The sequence below is a fragment of the Pituophis catenifer genome, unplaced genomic scaffold, assembly GCF_029215685.1.
Source record: "Pituophis catenifer annectens isolate HBS135680 unplaced genomic scaffold, rPitCat1.0.hap2 SCAF_8, whole genome shotgun sequence".
Taxonomy (NCBI): Eukaryota; Metazoa; Chordata; class Lepidosauria; order Squamata; family Colubridae; genus Pituophis; species Pituophis catenifer.
Genome location: NW_027256888.1, coordinates 59,843,534 through 59,863,150, shown reverse-complemented (window position 1 = coordinate 59,863,150; position 19,617 = coordinate 59,843,534). Strand labels below are relative to the sequence as shown.

Below are 19,617 nucleotides of genomic sequence, written 5' to 3'. Positions count from 1 at the left end.
GTGAAACACATATTGTAGCAGTCTTTGAAGATTACATTGTCCACCAGTTGATACTAAGACCTATCATTGAATGTTCCATTTGATGTCTCTGCAACTCAATCATCTTACTCATAAAGCATGATCTTCATCTTCTTTCATTCTTGGTAAAACTATCCAACATGTGTGGAAATCCATGCTTCTTGACTGTGAGCAATGCAAGCAAACAGAGGCTGATGAACAGATATCATCCTTCTTTTTCACAAAGATGGTTTCATAACCCAGAAGACTGAAGGCCATCCACCGTCAGAAGGAACCGAAGTTCCCTCCAAATTCAAGAGCTTTGTCTTAATCTCTTCGTATCATTTTTTTGCAATAAGCCATGGTGTGACTCCCTTGAGATGACAGAAAGAACAATTCAATATGTCAAGTGAAATTGACAGCAAGCAGCCATTGTAGCATATGACAGCAAGCAACCATTGTAGCACAACAAGCTGTTTTAGCACACAAATCATGCTTTTGCACAAGCAAGTTTGGGGCAATGGAGCACTGATAAGAGTTTATGAGGGTGAACATGGCAACAGAATTATTATATTCCAATGGCAGTCTATTATCAAGTTCATTTGTGGTCACAAATTAATGTAACCTAATTCATGGCACTTCTCCAAGCTTGTCCACAAGCCAAATAAAACAAGACTGCAACCAAAAAATAAAAGTAAAAAAAAATCCCAAAATCTAAAAAAGGAAAACTACAGAAACAATTCAAATATCTATGAATGATCACTCTATTGGGATTAGCTCTGTAGACAGAATATTTGGATTCTGTACATTTATTGCACAGTTTATATTTGCCAGATTGCAGCCATATATACACATGACTACTACAAACAAATAGAAGCAGTGCTATGTAAACATATTTCAAACTTGTAAAACCAATGCTTCCATTTTCAATTATAAATACTGGAGGTGATGTATTATATACACAACTTCATGCTTGCAAGTTAGATTCATCACTGCAAAGAAACAAAGAAAAACATTTTAGCAATATTAGTAGTATTGTTCAAAGATATGTTTCAATTATATAAATAATACTAAGCTGGATAAAGAGATATGTAAGTGGAGTTCTTTCCACAGACTAAAGTACTCTCAATTTATAGAAGTTAAAGGAGGAAGAAAGGTTTTTCTTCCTTCTTCCTAAAAACTGGTTAGTAAAGAGATATCAGCAATGCTTTTTTCTTCATTTGTTTATATTCTTTCCTTGGGGTGACAGATGTCATTTTGCCTACTGATTCTTGATGGTATATATATAATATTGAGAGATTAAAATGGTAAGCATAAGAGTAGTTGAGTGATCTCACCTTTTGCCAGCAACCAGGCATTGGTAACCCATCTGGCCCCTGTTGGAATAAGGAAAATCAAAGCATACTGTTAAGTTTGATAATACACCACACCAATGCTAACATCATTCCATGCCTCAATTGTACTTAGGAAAATGAGCAAAATTCAAACAATATAACAGATGTAGTACATGGCAATTTTTGAAATTCTTATGTATATAATCATATGTTCCCCATGCTTGCAGAAGAACAATTAACTGCAGCCATACGACTGTACAAATAGTTGAAGTCAATTCAGAGGAACAACATACATTAACAAATGCCTTATTCCATGCAAACATATTTATGGCTTTGATCCATATATAATAGTGATAATGGATGACAGTTAAAATCCCAAGCATGTTATAGATCTTTTGGTTTTGAGTAGGATTAGTTAGTCCTTCTCAAGAAAATTAGATAGACTTAGAAAAATATAAAATAACCAAAACAACCTTCCATAAGCAAGCATCGTTTCTGTCTGGAATGTACTGGAATTACTTTCACAAAATAATATAATTTAGCTACACTCAAATATGATGGCACATTTTCAATATGCAATGTTTGAAATTAAAAGTATATGAAGGAAAACCAAATAAATATAACTTCTCAGAAATTATGAAAAGGTAGTGTTCATAACTGATGCTGATAGACATTATTAAGCTAATATAGAAGCATCAGACTATTGAATCTGGTTAATTTGATGGATTTACATTTATAAAGTAAATGTTCAGGTTCTTATGAATGCTAAAAATCATCCATTTTCTACTTGGGAAACTACTCTATAAAGTCTGCTTCAGCTAGTAGGTAAGAGGGGGCCTGTGGACTACTTTGTCTCTTTGCTGTTTGAACAATACTGGATATTGTTAATAAAACAGAGTAACTTAATTTTAAGTTGCTATCGGTTAAATCTATGGTATCTATCTTTGACTAAAATCAGAAATTTTGTTCAAATAAGTTTAGTTCTATTGTCTTAACTGTATTCTTATTTTAAATAGAGAGACTTCATTCCTATTAACTTCAGATCAATTATATCAGCTTGAGTCAACATAGTGTATTTGTGCAATATTGCAAACAATGGCATGTCTTTGTTCTGAAAGATAAGAGACCAAATGTTATTCCAATTATAAGATACTGTAGTATGTTATCAGGTACTATTAATTCTAAGAATTTGGATTCTGATAATTATGTATTTCTCATTGGGAAGTTTCGATCACTACTTTAATATATGGGGAGCCCTTATGTTACAGAATTTGCTTGAAAATTATAAGAAAATGAAACATATTTGCAATGTCTAGTAAAACATTTACTTGAATGTTAGGATAACATTCTCCCTCCTTAGTTTATAATTTGATAATTTGAATAAAGAGAGACAGTTTAGAGTAGTGGTTATGGCATCAGGTTGGAAACTGGGAGAGCTGTGAGTTCTAGTGAGGAAAGAGTGAGTTCTAGTGCTGCCTCAGGCACAAAGTCAGCTGTATGATCTTAGACTAGTTACTTTCTCTCAGCCCTAAGAAGGAGGCAATGGTAAACCACTTCTGAAAAACCTTTGCAAGAATCCTGCAGGGACTTGTCCATTGGACATGACTGAGTAGAAGAGGGGGGAAATAAACTTGAATGAACATCAAAAACAGCTAAGCAAAAAGTTGCTAACAGGTGCCTTAGAGGACAGTTTTCATTGATTTCCAGACAGAACCAATACTGTCAAATATACTTTAAAGAATTATGATGGCATGCTTTATTTATTTGCAATCAAATATATAACAATAGGTTATTGTTAAACAATGACAAACAAAATAAAACATGGACTTTATACTTAAAGACTTTCCTGACAATTTAGATTATAGATAGGCTTAAAAAAATCCACTAAACTTTTCCATTCATTTTTAGAGAATCGTGCTTAAACTATACACAGTATCAAAACATGCAGATCAAATATATCTACCCTTTAAATGTTTTTGGCATTTTCTAGAAATGTGTAGATGATGATTTTTATTAAAAAAAACATATTTTCATAATATTGAAATGTTTGCCAGATTGGTACAAGGGAAAGGGATCAACAAGTAGAATTTTAGTATAGGCAGGTGCTTGAATTCATGCTAACAAAGAGTAAGGGACTGTTGTATGTATTGTGGGAAATTAAGATCCAAAGGAAAGACTGTTATGCTGGAAACATTTAAGAAACAGACAATAAGTGCTTTGGGCTGCAGGCCATTAATTCCTTATGAAGGATTCATAAAGCTTATTTTGAAGTGAACATAACATTGCAATCTGTAGTAGGTGTGATCACGGGAATAGCAGACAGGTAAATCTATTCAAGAACATTTCCCTGTCAAAATAACCTACATAACTATATAATTCTAAGTAAGAATATTTATAACCTAATCTTAACAATCTTGTGCTCAATGTATCCTTTAGTTGGTGTGTCCCATAACTAAGTATAAATCTAATCCAGAAATCGCAGAACAAAAACTAAACTGAGCATTCCAGTTAAACTGCCTATTGTAATATATTATATCATTATATCCCCTCCATTAATGTAGGTAAATTCTGCACTCTTTGGAACTGTTTGCACTGATCCTTAAGCACACAGTGAGTCTGTCTCCCTGTCATCTATCTATTAGATAAGCAGAAAGTCAAGCATGGAGATAATGCTAACTCCAGATCATACCTTCCACTTGTTCACTCACTCTCTTTAGCTTCCTTCTGTACACTTGCTCAAAAGCAAACAGCAAACCAAGTTCTCAATTGCCTCATTTGCTTAATGAGAACAGATGATAGTCAAAGCAAATAAATGGAATATCAGGAACAGGAACCCCAGAGGTTGTCAAAGGATTAGTGTGTGGACATTAAGAGTTCCTTGCATAGGTTGGCTGTTCATGCCACCCTGCAAAAGTTAACAGGAATAGACACGTAACAGATATTATTTTGCTTGAGACATATGTATTCCCAGTGAGGCCATACCTAGGAAAGTATCACCGGTTTTACACTTATGTGCTTTGAATGAGAATTTCTCTTCTTTGCTTAGGCACATATACTCTGGAGTCCTTGGTGGTTCCTGAGCTTGGTTGTTTGTTTGCAGACACTTCATTACATAATCAGTGCTAGTAAGTGTATGGTTTCTTCCCTGTTTATATACAGTAGCTTATCCTGTCACTGATGGTGGGAGTTGAGAACAAGCCCCACATTTACTAGGTGAGGTTACCTAGTTGGATAACAAAATGTCTGCAAGCAAAAAACCAAACTCAGGGAGCTCCCCAGTTTAACCTTGAGGAAGTTCTCTTCTATTGGAAGCATATACTTTATTACTCCAGTGCCATTTTTTTAAAAAATAAAGAACATGCAAATATAGTTATGATTCAAAATCATAAAACCCATTTATGAGTGAGGTCAGATGAAATTCACACTTATGGGAGGGGCAAGAATTAATGTGATGTGTGATATCAGTAGTTTAGTCATGGGATTCTGTGGATCTATTCTGTATCAGCGAAGAGGGCATTTTCATTAATATTAAGTATGGCAGAACATGTTTTATTGGTGATGGGAAGGATGGGAAGAAAGATAACTATCTTAAATAGAAAATTGCATTTCACTACAGATGTTGGAGTAAAATAACTTCAGAACCACTGTGCAATGCAAATATGACTTGCCAGTATTATACTGCTGATGCTGAGAGGTGGAGTGATCTCTGGATACTGTTATCATCACCAAGGCAGGCCACTTTGATCATGCACATGCATGTATGGGCACATATAATGTAAAGTCTGGTTACTGTGAACTTTACATTGGAAACAGCTGATTAGAAATATAGGAATCACATGCAGGGTTGGAAGGAAAGAGCAATACTGTACCAATTGGCAAGGGGCATCCAGCCCATCCAGACCAGGCTGGCCTGGCTCCCCTTTTTCCCCCTTAATTCCACGGAATCCCTGTTTGTAAAGATTAACTTGCAACGTTACTAAGAAATGTCTTTTACATCAACTTTGCTGGAACAAGCAAATAGAAAAAAGAGGAGCAAGCTGACCAGAAGAAGACCCACAGAAGAATGTGGGTCCTTCCCTTCTTAGATTTGTAGCTAAACAGATGATCTATATGGCAAACATGAGGTCGCACATGAGCCAATGCACCGCAAAATATGGAAGACTCTTCCATTAGTTACAATTTGAAAAACTTCAAATGATATTTTACATGGAAACAGGCCAGATCATGATTATGTTTAAAATGCATTAAGTCTTTAAATGAATAACAACTTTGCTCAAACTGTAGCTTGCTCCTCTCGGCAGTATGACATCTTGCTATATTATCTACTGTAAGAGGAGACATTTCCAAGAGATGAGTGAGACATACCAATGGACAAGGTGCATCTAATCCAGGGGCACCCTGTTCTCCTTTCTCCCCTTTAGGCCCCTTTTTGCCTTTCTTTCCCTTTTCCCCCTGTGGACACAATGGTTTGGATAAAACACATGTTTTATTCTTTTTCAGGGAATCAAAAAGATCTGTTTTAAAAGTTTGTTGTTTATTAGCCAATGGAGGGCTGAAAGGACACTTACCACTGTGTTCTAGTTTGCAGGATGCGTTAGGTAGAAAAATAAGTTATATGATGATCAGAAGCATTAACTGCATCAGTTTGGTTATATTGCTCTTCTGCGTTAATGCAACAACGACAGGCACTTTGAATCCTAAAGCAGGACTTGGAATTGTGAATTAGTTTGATTTTTTTTTCATCCTAAGGGGTCATCAGAAACTTGCCAGTCATTTAAAAAACAAGGGTTTGTGATACTTTTCCTAACAGTTGTGTTGGGTCTGCTTTCCTGGGCTTGATTTTTTGCAAAAAGATCACTGTTTTCCTTGGATAGATTTACATTTTATGGGGAAGAACATTCTGCTTATTATATGCACAATCATCCTTTTAGAGGCAAGTGTCTCTCAATATCATGGACATTAAATAGTAAGACTCTGTCCACAAGGACTTCCTCTTTTTCCAATAGAAAGAGAAAATTCTTTGCATATATCAACCTGCTCATCCTTACAGAAACTACATCTGTGCACGTGGGCACAATCCCAGTTCAGAATAATCTCAATATACACTGAAGGCATTAGTTTTAGAGCTCGGTCAGCTTTTTCCAATCTGGTGATGAGGTTTCTTTCTCAGAAGACAGATGGCATGATAAGGTTGCAAAAATGTTACATCTCAGTGTTCTAAACTGGATGCACTGTTAGAATCTCAGAGTTGGCTTCACAATAAGAAAAAAAAGTTGGACTTAAAGGGACAAATTTTAATGTATTCGGTTTGTTGCAAGTTGTACCACTTGATTTTTCTTTAGGAATTCTATTAAGATCTTAACCAAACATGTTAGGATAATTCCTTTTTAAAATATTCAGGTAAAGGGTTTGGGTTAGGGATCAGCTTTCCTCCTAATACAGGGGTGTCAAAGTCATGACGTCATGTGGACATGGGTGTGGCCAGTGCATGAAAATCTGGCCCATGGGCCATGAATTTGACAGCCCTGCAAATAAAACCATAATAGAAGATAAAATCCTGTTTAACACAACTGAAAGGCATTAGGTTGGAAAAGCCAATCAAGAAAATTAAGTGATAAAGTTCAAATTCCTTGTCCAAACCTGCGAAAGGATTCTGAAGACCCATGTGTCTCAATCTAGTATTCTGATGCATTTCCACATTAGAGCTCTATATTCAAATGTACATTCATTGGCATCCTTCCTGGATTAAAATATTCATGTGACTAAATTAGAAATTTTATTTGTCTGAAAATAGACATTCTTTCAAAGAAAATATGCAATGTTTAGTTTGAGAGATTTCTGTAAACAGATTTCACTACACAAATGCAATACTTGAAGACAAGAACAGCTACCTGAGAAAAATGGCTTTATCAGAAGGCAATAGAGGACACCTTTGACAACTAATTTAGAATTGTTTTCACACCTGATCAGTTACAATGGTAAATGAGTTTCAGGCTCACAGTCCTTAACAAAACCAAAAGTAACTCTATTTAAACACATAGACACACACAAATTAAGAATATTAGTGTAATGGAGATACAACAGAAAGACAGTTAGTACTGCAGAACTAAGGAATGATTGTCAAGGTCTAAGCTGAAGGAAGGATTTAATTTGCAAGGAAAAGGGTAAAAAAGACCAGATGAATTTTAAGGAAACAAGGTAAGAGGAGAAGGGAGAAATGCACCTCGGAAAAGGCAGAGAAGATTAGGATGGTGTATAAGGAATAGACAGTCACTCATTTTCAAATCAAAAATATGCATCCATTTACAGCAGAAAATAAATATTTAGAACAATTGCTTTGTAATGATATAATATTTAACACTTCAGTGCCTAAAGCAGTGCATTCTTAAAGTCACTCAATGAATGCCCCCTCCAAAATTAAATTAACATATCCAATTATTGTGCTAACATATATTTTAAAAGTGGTACAAAATGCACAATGTACTATGGCATAAGACAAAACATCTAATGAGTGTCAAACACAATTTCATGGAGAGATATACTGTATTATATCCTACAACTAATATTTATTCATCAGTTTCAGCAGTAAGCCAAAATATGAAGGACTTTAAAATGGTGAGGGGAGCTCTTAGCAGTAACTGAACAATTGAAGATATAACTCAGAAACTATTAGTCAAAGGAATTAACTATGAAAAACTGCATTTCCATTTAGGTTAGATCTACCTGATAGACTTTATCTTTAATATTGATAATTTAAGTTCTACATTAAAAAGTCATTTTTCCAAATATGAGTTACAAATGAGGCTAACTCTGAGCCCAGGGAAAAATCAGACAAAAGAGTGCTTTGATGCTACTTTAAGCTGGAAGGGAGGCATGGGTGAATAAAGATGTTACAGTACATAGAACTGTCTCTCAAACTGTCAAACTATTTACTAAGTCTGCACTACTATTAATCTTCTCATCGTTCCCATCACCCATCTCCTTCAACTTATGACTGTATGACTGTAACTTTGTTGCTTATATCCTTACGATTTATATTCATGTTGTTTCCTGATTGTTTATTTGTAACCTATGACTATCATTAAGTGTTGTACCTTATGATTCTTGATGAACGTATCTTTTCTTTTATGTACACTGAGAGGATATGCACCAAGACAAATTCCTTGTGTGTCCAATCACACTTGGCCAATAAAAAAATTCTATTCTATTCTATTCTATAAACAAAAGTTTTCAGAAAAGGAAATAAACAAACCCTGACTATAGATTCTGATCAAACCATGAATCAGACGAGCCAACAAAAATGGATTAGAATAACTTGAGGGAACAATAAATGGAAAATAAATTGGGCCTTTTAATCTTGCTTATGCAAAAATATGGCTTCCCAGATTTTTCAAATTTGACAGGGAATAATTATGTGGCACATTTTTATTGATACAAGATTTAGAATTTGGCCTAATGTTTATAAGTTTTAAATAGTATACTAAATTACCATATTAATAAATTTTAAGGGAAAAATTAGTTTAAATATTACTTCCCTATTTGCATCTAGAATATCTAGGGGAAATTATTTAGTTTCAAAAGCAATTTCATTTTGCACTTCGGCACAATTGACTCCATAAGACAAATTTTGACCTGACTGAGCCAGTTTGGCGTTCTTTTACAATTAACTCAGCCAGCAAATAAATGATGTCCAGGAAAAACAAACACCAGGTAATGATATTGTATACTATGATGCAATACTACTCTTTCAGGATTGATATCCTACTTCTCTAAACTCTGCCAGCTCTTCTTTAAACAGCTGTTCTTTGAACATGTAAGAATATAGTTTAGCCTTCAAAGCAATATTTTGTTATTCTATGGACTGCATCTTATTTTTCTCAAGCTGATTTTGGAGATCTTCCAATTATCTCTGAACCAAGTGACTCTGTGGTTATGATCACATAATATGCTTACTGACATTTAAGTTAAAATTCTGGCTTCCTAAATTGCCTTAATATTTGCACATTACACAGAATCAATAATTAACCACACAGGTAGGAGGCACATAACAGTCTGGAGTTTAGTGTCTAATCTTGTGCTTTCCAAACCTGGGTAAATTACCCCAAATTGGATACAAGTGTTTTTTTTCTTGGGTAATGACTGATGAACCCATTACCCAATCATGACAGGGACATTTAAATAAGGACTTTCATATAAGAAATAACAAGAACTTTTTGATAAGCGGTTTTGGGTAATGAAGGAAAGCGTTTGAAAACACTGGTCTAATCTGTGACACAGTACAAATAAAGTGTGAATAGCCTATTAGTTATTATAAAAAGTGTCTTTTTTTCATTTACTTCTTAGTAAGGTAAAGGTAAAGGTTCCTCTTGCACATATGTGCTATTCGTTTCTGACTCTAGGGGGCAGTGCTCATCTCTGTTTCAAAGCCGAAGAGCCAACGGTGTCCAAAGACGTCTCCATAGTCATGTAGCCGGCATGACTAAATGCCAAAGGTACACGGAACGCTGTTACCTTCCCGCCAAAGGTGGTCCCTATTTTTCTACTTGCATTTTTTAAGTGCTTTCAAACTGCTAGGTTGGCAGAAGCTGGGACAAGTAACAGGAGCTCACCCCATTACGCAGCACTAGGGATTTGAACTACTGAACTGCCGATCGACAAGCTCAGCGTCTTAGCCACTGAGCCACCGTGTCCCTTCCACTTCTTATTCAGCTCTAAATCTAGTACATTTGATAGAGGTATAGGGTCTGCAATTATGTTTATGATCTCACATGGAAGCATACATTTGTATAGCAAAGTAAATTGGAAGAAACTCACAAAATAGCTTGGGGGAAAAACGGAAGTTACCATTATTATTAAAATTTACCGCACTTAAGTTTTTTCTCCCTGAATGTCCCTGCTATATTCTTTTTATTCCTAAAAATACTACACTTTGGAAGCATTACTGCTTTGTCCTAAACCAGTTTGGCAAGCACAATTAAAAAAGATTGAACAGATACATTTCCAAGCTAAGGTTGGACCAAATACAGTTTCTAGAAAGTGACAGAGATTGGTGCTGAAGGTGGCCAGTTTAGTTTTTCCAATCAGACATAGTTTAATCCCTGCTCTCTATGCTATACTTCATTGTTACAGAAGGTGGTGCTGCAGCCCTGTTATATTTATATTTATAATTCTGTTAATTAGAAATTGTTCCAGGGAATTTATTTCCCCAACATAGTCAACAGAGAAAACATGAAAACTTTGGAAAATGAACTAAGGGAGGGAATAAGCCTAAACAAAGTTTATTCAGTATGAAGCTCATCAGGCTATTCCAAAGCAGATTTCCCAATATAGGTTTCATTTTCTGCCCAAATCCCATGAAATATTACAATATTGTTTATTCTATAAAATGACATCTGTTTGATCTTTCAACTCTTTTATGAATTACACAACTGAATAGGAAAGTTATGCTGCTTTCATCACATCCAAAGTTGTTTGACTTCTTCATCTTCTATGGCTAGGCTTTAGGAACGGATGAGTCAAAGAAGAAAGGCTCAAGATAACATTGCATATATGTAGGCTGTATGAACATTGATTTCCATTCTGGCTGGTGAAGAGGAATATACAATATAGGCTTTCTCCAGCAAAAAAATCATGCCTAATGCTTGGTCATCAGAATTGGGACTAGAAGAAGCTACCACTTCAAGGGCATAGACTGCAGTGTAATCTCCTGCCACAATAAAGACATTCTTTCATCTTTAGGTAAAGGTAAAGGTTTCCCTCGCACATATGTGCTAGTCTTTCCTGATTCTAGGAGGCGGTGCTCATCTCTGTTTCAAATCCGAATAGCCAGTGCTGTCCGAAGATGTCTCCGTGGTCATGAGACCGGCATGACTAAACACCAAAGGTGCACAGAACGCTGTTACCTTCCCACCAAAGGTGGTCCCTATTTTTCTACTTGCATTTTTTACGTGCTTTCAAACTGCTAGGTTGGCAGAAGTTTCGTCTTTATAATGTGGGAAATAACTATTACTGCAAGCTTCTTTCTTTGTTTATTAGCAATCTGATACAGCCAGCCTACAGATAATTTGGACTTCTGCTTTGAACAGTTTGATGTGAATTCCTGTCATTTCTTGCTTTTGCTATTCAGAATCGAAAGTCATTTGAATTTTCACAGAAACCTAAAGAGAATACATTGGAAATCCTTCAACTGCTGGGATGTCTTAAATACCACCCACTGAACTAAAAAAGAAGATGTTTACATTTACATGTATAAATGTTTGGGGTATGTATGAGTGCATAGTTTGCCTCACAGTGAAAATAAACATAAAGAACTGGAGGGATATATCCATGCATGGGCTGGATATATACATGTGTTTCAGAGCTTCCACACTGCATATTCTAGTAAAAATTCAATGATTGTATGTGAGGACAATCCAATGACAAGCATATTGAAGCTGTCTCAGTAGGACTAAGTGCTTTAATTAGATGTTTAGCTATCACTTGCAGGAGGAATCTGATGCAATTAACTTTTTCGGAATTAGTCCAAAGTGCTCCTAGCTTAGTTTTCATCTTCTCAGCAATAAAGCCAGGTGCTTACAAAGTATAAATACAGAGCACATTTAATTGAAGTTTGTAGCCCTATCAGTATATCGATTTACAAAAGCTGTCACTCTGGACCAGGGTCTCCTGTCCTATTGCTACTCCAATGTCTCTTGTCAGTAACTACAGTATAAACAAACACAGACTGCAAGGAGTCTTGGAGGGGAAAAAAAACTTTCTCCCATTATGGAATATGCTGTTCTTTTGGATCTGAGTAGAAGCTTGGTTTCACATTCTGACAAATGACTTTGTCTAGTAAAGCAGTGATAAGCCTTTTGGCACACAGAAGGCAGAAAGTAAAACTTAACGGGACAAATTGTAAGTCTGGGAGAGAGAGCAACTGACTAAGCTAAGTAATCAAACAACAGTTAATAGCATTGAGGTCACCTTTTCTCCCTTTTCTCCTATATCACCCTTTTCTCCACGTGGACCAGGGAATCCCTATAAAAAATGAACAAAAATATCTCTATTGGCTTCTGTATATTGATATGTGGGTTTATTTTTATTTTTTTTACTGTAGAGCTATATGAGATGTCCCCCAGCAGCCCCACTCCCAAGAATACTGCATCGAGCAGTTTGAAACTAAAAAGGAATTGATAGAAAATTACCTTTGTTTTCCTACATGCAAATTAGTGCTGGCAATGTTCAAGGACAAATGCTTCATAGAGGTTTAGTGGTACTGAACAAATGGGCAACAGCATTCTAATTAACTTCTCTCCGTTCCACAGAATTTGCACAAACTGGAACATCTAACCACAACTTCTAATTTAATTCTGATAAGATATAACTCAATTGCAGTCAGCATGTGCAATCAAAGATGCTGTAGCAACCTGGAAACACTAGTTTCTTGTGGGAACAACTTCCCATGAGGTTTTCGCTGTTTTAGAATGCAGTGGCAGGCTTTTTTTTTTTTTAATGTGTGGTTTATAATAACATGATTAAAACACCCCAAACCTTGGAGGACCTGTTACTGCAAATAGGAGTTGCCTTGTGGTGATGTTTTGATGTGACTGCATTTTCGAGCACCACTGACTGCATTTGTAAGATTTGATGCACTTAGTATTATGCTTATAACAATACAGAATTGTACGAACATTTGTCATTCCGTGGTCATTTATCCGTGCTCTAGTTAGCATCAATTGCTGCAAAACCATAAGGGGTGCTATTTATGGCGGTATTATTATTTTTTTCTCTAGTGTTACTTTAAGACAAACGGCAGTACAATGTTGAGTATAATCTCTGCATGATTGTCGTGCATAGGAAATGGGATAATCTTCAACATGCTGTAAGCATGCGAACTATTTACTAAAAACAAATGTTTACCTACCACACAGACAAATAGGTGATCAATTATTACTTACATCAAGGCCAGGTTCACCATCTTTGCCCTATTAAATAACCATAATAGTTTTGTTAAGCTTTCAGGCTCTTATAAAACTTGAGTGGGCTTAAATATTTGCCTGGATTATTCAGATATGCGCTGTGTACAAAATACAATTTTGAATCCAAAACTGACTTAAGAAGAAGCTCTCTGAATGAAGAAGAATCACGTACAGTGCATTTACCCTTTTTATACTGAGTACTCTCTTAAACATGAGAAAATATTTAGGTATCACTTAGGGTTATTATTTTTATTGTTAAATATGCTTTTGTTGAAGCAAAATAGCATGAAATAGTGCGCTATATATTACGGCAAACCAAAGTTAACTGTTTGTTAGTTTAGACAACATGTTAAGCAAAACATGAAAATAAAATCTTCCAAACTCTTATTCTGAGTTCCGATGGAGCACAGGAAAGGAAGTGGAAATCCATGGCACTGAATATATTCAATGACCAATTAATATCAAGCAATTTAAATGTCAGGGAATGCAATATATGTATGTTGATTATTACATTGGAACTCCTACTCAGGTTATTTTGCAATAATGAGTTTGGATGAGGCAAAATGTCATTTTAGTAGACTCTGTCTTATTGATTCTTAGGATGCTGGAAAACCTCTGAACATGTCTACTATTGGGTGAAGTCATTTTAGTAGCAATCGAACCACTGCAAGAAAGCTCAGAAGTGCCTAAAAGAATGTTAATCAAGGACTTCTAGTACAAATTAAGGACCTCTAATTTTGTATAAATTGGAAATCTGCTAGAACCTTTCCTAACTAACAAATGCTATTAAGAGGGTCACAAAAGCTTATACCTTTTAATAACATTTATTAATCAGAAAAGGTGCTATCTGACTCTGATTTTTTGTCACCAGAGACTAATACAGTACTTTTCCTCTAATATCTAGTTTTCTGGAGAATATGAACTGAGGGAGCTGATTATGAATATGATCACTTTTATTCAGTCATATCTTCCCATCTTGAAGGATCTGTTAGGGTGGACACTTTCTGAGTATCCTGAATTAAACAATAGTTAGTAGGAATGAATATTTATCCATATGACACATGGAGAGATACAGAATGCTAAAAAGTTGGGAATTATCCTACATAACTATTTTCAATAAATACTTTTGCTGAAACATTTCTACTGAAATATTCACCTGAACTGCTGAAAAAATATTATGAAGTCACAAAGGAAGCTGGCAGAAGAACAGTGTGGTTTGAAATCTGAGACAAATATTTCCAGAGCACTGCGAGCAGTCTTAATGTTAATCTGAGCAGCTAAAATGCTTGGCAACAGTTCTTCAGGTTTTCAGACAAGTCTTTTTGCCTCAATTGGCTCAATTTTGCTTTACCAAGGAACTATGGCCATTCTTCGGCTTAGTAAATTCCTCCGTAACACATAGTGATTCTCAGTAATTGATACAGAAGCCACCACTGCCATGTTTGGAGTCCTTCTGAATGAACACAGCACTTAGTTGACAGACACTGTCAATGGATATGCATTTATTTCATGCTCTTCCATTTGCAAAACATTTTCTGATATTAAATAAAGCTATTTATCTAAGGGAGCTGGGTGGTTCAAAAATATGATCGATTGATGATAGATAGATAGATAGATAGATAGATAGATAGATAGATAGATAGAAATCTGATGGAGGAATGGGTAAGACTGATTTATTCTAATCTGATACTGTTTAATCAGTTATTTTTAAAAAATAATGTGTTAAATAAATTTATACAATTATTTTTTTATATATCATAGTTTTCACATCTAAAATTGCATGATTTTTGGCTTAGGTGCTCTTTGGGTGGTTTCCTTCTATCCTACTCTCCCTTTCATGTGTGCTTATACACAAATAGTTTCATTTGCAGTTTGAATAAATGATATCGTGCATGACACAAAGAAAAATTAATTACATTTCAATATTTAAAATTTCCCACAAAATAATTACTTTCAAACATTCTAATGTTTTCAAATAAACAACATCAAATTCAGATTATACGTATAAATATATGATTCTTTAGTATTCAACCTATAGAAAAATATCTGTCAAAATATTTATCCTAAAATTATACTGATATAGAGATGTCACCTCATTTTATACATATCTACATATAAATATACTTCTTATAAAATATACATCAAACAAAATTTAATATCTGCACATTATAAATACCTGCAATGTCAGCAAAGTTTAATAATTTTTTCCAATATATTGCAATATTCAAGCAGTTACTTATATCAATCTTTCATGAGCAAAGATACTTTGCCTAAGACATTTAATGAAACAAGACAATAACATAATTATGTAACATTTAAAACAACAACAGAAACAACTCTTACCAAATTTGCTTCAAATGCAAATTAAAGCATAACAGCATAAAATGGTTTGCATAATTAAGACCTGATTGCTCTTTCCTCCAGAGAGATGTGTAAGGTTTTTTTTAAAAAATAATCTAATATTTTATTGACACAAATTCATACTAGTATATTTTGGTGCCTAACGACACCTTCACAAAATTATAAAAATGGCAGGAGCAATACAAAAGAGTTGATATTCAATATTGGCTTTTCTTATTTTGTCAAACCTACTTCATTATTTTTGCAAAGTGGGCTGAGAGGATGACTCTGTGTCTAAACCTGAAATAAGTAGATAGTCTCATGAGCCATGACTTGCTACTTAAACTAATTGCATTTCTTTGTGATGAACAGTTATTAAATGTACCAAGATTTAATGAAGGGTTTTACAAATATTGCAGTTCTGAAAAATCATATAACTTACAGGCAAACCATATGGTCCTCTGGGCCCAGGATCTCCTGCAATTCCTTTTTCACCCTAAAATATAATAATTCAATGCTGCTTATATATAGTAAAGAGATTTTATTATGCAATATATTTCACATATTTCTACCCTTCACGAAAGATCCATGTTTGCTTTCAGAACAAGCCTTTGGCAGTCCAAAGAGACATTTAAGGATTTCTTTGGAAGAAGAAATCATTTGTTGCATTTTAAGAGAAGGTGATAAGTTATTAAAATTGTTTATACTTGTGATGAAGGGAAAGTCATTTCTCTATATATTTGTTTTCTTTTTTCTTTACAATATTCTTCTTTTTGCTTTCTGTTCTATATCTATTTTTCTTTTTTTCCTTTTTTAGTTTGTATTAGTTTTTTTATTATTATGGTTCTAATTTTTAATTAAATTGCTATTAAAAAGAAGCCTTAGATAAGTCAAGATGAGAGATAGTGATAGGTCTATGCTAACTTCCTGTTATTCATTTCTAAAAGCAAAGCTGCCTTTTGTATGATTTTGTATGAATATCATAAAAACCTCAAGTATTTACATTATTCATAACGTGTTTTATTAGCATACTACTCTTTCTGATGAGGAAGCTCTTAGCACCAGAACGACAATAAAATTTTCTCTGTTGAAACAAAATTTATAAATAAATGCAGCCTTGAATTGTGCAGCAAATAAAACAGTTTCCTATTAACATATTTGAAGACAGTCTGGTGCTTTTGCATTTGTATAAGAATTATAATATTAGGTGGAATGTATATTTTTGTAACCACTGTCATCATCATGACCATGATAATTATTTCTGTAAGTCTTGATATGTTGTGAAAACCCAGTGCTTTTAGCCGGTTTATTGCTGGAAGTATTATGTAACCCTAAAGTATGGGAAAATTCAGTAATCAGGTTAGGGATTTTGTATTAATGCAACCACTGCATATTTTAATTAGTAATTTGAACAGAACACACAAATATGTCTGAGCCCTGGTGGTGCAGCAGACTAAAGCACTGTTATTAACATCAGCTGCCTGCAATTACTGCAAGTTCAAATCTCACCAGGCTCAAGGTTGACTCAGCTTTCCATCCTTTCTAAGGTAGGTAAAATGGGGACCCGGATTGTGGGGGCAATAAACTGACTTTGTATAAATATACAAAAGTATGAAGCCTATTGCTTAACGCGGCATATAAATCATATATATATATATATATATATATATATATATATATATATATATATATATATATATATATATATATATATATATAAATACACACACACACACAATATATATACAACCAAGGTGTTGGTTACCACCTTTAAAGCGCTCCATGGTTTAGGGCCTGGGTACTTACGGGACCGCCTTCTGCCACCGATAGCCTCCCACCGGTCAGTACGCTCCCACAGAGAGGGACTCCTCAGGGTGCTGTCGGCCAGGCAATGTCGGCTGGCGACCCCCAGGGCGAGGGCCTTCTCTGTGGCAGGACCTGTCCTTTGGAACAACGTGCCCCCAGAGATACGTAGGATCCCAGATCTCCGTGCTTTTTGCCATGCCCTTAAAACTTTTTTATTTCATCAAGCTGGGCTGGCTTGACCCCCCCCCTCTTAGATATTTTTAGATATTTTAATTATAAATTGATTTTAGTTGGGGTGTTTAAAAATTTATATTGGGCCAAAACTTGTTTAATTCTTTTAAAATTAATCTTAAATTTTGCATGTGATGTTTTTATTCTTGGCTGTTTACACCCTGAGTCCAGTAGGAGAAGGGCAATATAAAAATCTAATAAAAATAAATAAATAAATATTATTAAGGTATATTTGAACATCTCAGACATGGACTCACTCTGTCTCCCTTTGGACCAGCAGGGCCATGTGGACCAACGGGACCATCCATACCCTAGAAGAGTAATAAAACATGATCTGAAAAAGGTTGGAAATACCTAAATTAAGCTTTATATTGAATCCATATAGAATCAAGCTTGATGTCAACAATTAAGAACATGGATTATAATGATGGTTTAGTTGTTGAGATTCCAAATCTCTTGGTTGCTTTTGTAGACTCAGAAATCCCACTTGTATTCCTTAAAGCTCTGTGGTGCTTCTTTCTATCTCTTGAATGTTTACTTGCTTGTTTAGATTTATGTAAGATTTAAAACGTAGAGGGATCTTTTTCTAAGAAAAGTTAAAAGGTTAAACAAAGGGAGATAACACAAGAAAATCCCATGCTGAATTCACAAAAAAGACTCACAAAGATAGTTGGGACAGGTGACACATTGAAAAAGGACATTTTCTATGGTCAATTAAACTATTCCATCACTCTCCAATTTTCCAACAATTTTCCAGCCAAGCCAGAGTGGCTGGATTGACGTCAATAACAAAGAGAAAGGTGGACTTCTTTAAACTTATATATTATAGCTTGATGTTATGTCACATCATTTGTCATGGACATGAGCATAGGGGCTATCAATCTATAACCTGATATATATATAAGATTATAAATTTAGTTGAATCCAACATTTCCCTCTGGGAAAAAAATAGGATACAATATTGCTAAGTAATCACTACTAAGGTTGCTAGTCTATCATTATCAAGAACTCCTCCGCTAAATATCAGTATATAAATAACCTAGTCAGTTCTATTGCAACATAAGCAGGCAGCATTACATGGTAAATCAGCTGATGTGTTCACTGAGAAACAATTTGTGCAGAAGGACATAGGAACAGGAAAGACTCACCCGGGCTCCTGGCTTTCCATCTAAGCCAGATGCTCCCTATATAGTTAAGCGGAAGCACAGATGACAGGGATAACAACGAATGACAAGAACATTAGATTAGTAACTGTGGTGAGAAACAAGTACAACTTCTTTTTAATACACAGATTACATAGTGTAACAGGAATGACTACCACACTACTACATTAGATAAGTTATAAATTCATACACAACACAACAAGTTTATGATTTTACTAGAGGCTATGTAACAGTAATCTTATTAACTAGTGGAATTGCTTAATGAGATCAGAATTAGTCCTTAGATGCATTAGTGCTACAAAGTTTGTTTGCTATAGTGTTTGTTGATCTTTAATAAAAACATCATTATTTAAAAGTTAGTAAGAGATACTCAAGCAAAACAAAGATATAAGTATATTTTCATAACCAGAACTAAAACACTAAGAAAGCAGTAGTGCAATAAAAATTAAATATATAGTCTGACGATAACAGATTTAAAACCATAAAATATTTTAAAATATTTCTGTTTTTTTTTAACTGAATGATAATCTGTAATAAATTCCAAGCTAGTTCAGTGATTTGTAGTAGTGACTTGTAGTCATGATTAGTATAGGAAGAATATTAAAATTAAGCTACTTTACCAATTATTTCAATAAGTTTAGCCATCATGTCTGAAATATCTGTCAAATTTGCAACTCTCAATTTGGTATTGCTGAGAGTTATATGATCCCTGTGGATATTATATGAACAAGATCAATGCAGTGCTGTCACACACATACCAAAATGAATTAAAGATGCCAGATAGCT

General features: G+C 34.6%; 1 protein-coding gene across 1 annotated transcript in view; it reads right to left on the bottom strand.

Moving 5' to 3' along the window:
- Positions 1-627: 627 nt before the first annotated feature.
- Positions 628-19,617, bottom strand: part of COL25A1 (collagen type XXV alpha 1 chain) — a 293,688-nt gene continuing 274,698 nt past the window's right edge. Inside the window, exons 31-37 of the mRNA XM_070949158.1 lie at positions 17,926-17,979; positions 16,074-16,127; positions 13,271-13,297; positions 12,297-12,350; positions 5,201-5,278; positions 1,335-1,373; positions 628-672 (exon numbers count right to left, since the gene is read on the bottom strand). Coding sequence (XP_070805259.1) covers positions 628-672; positions 1,335-1,373; positions 5,201-5,278; positions 12,297-12,350; positions 13,271-13,297; positions 16,074-16,127; positions 17,926-17,979 — 351 coding nt within the window. The remainder of the gene's footprint in view (positions 673-1,334; positions 1,374-5,200; positions 5,279-12,296; positions 12,351-13,270; positions 13,298-16,073; positions 16,128-17,925; positions 17,980-19,617) is intronic.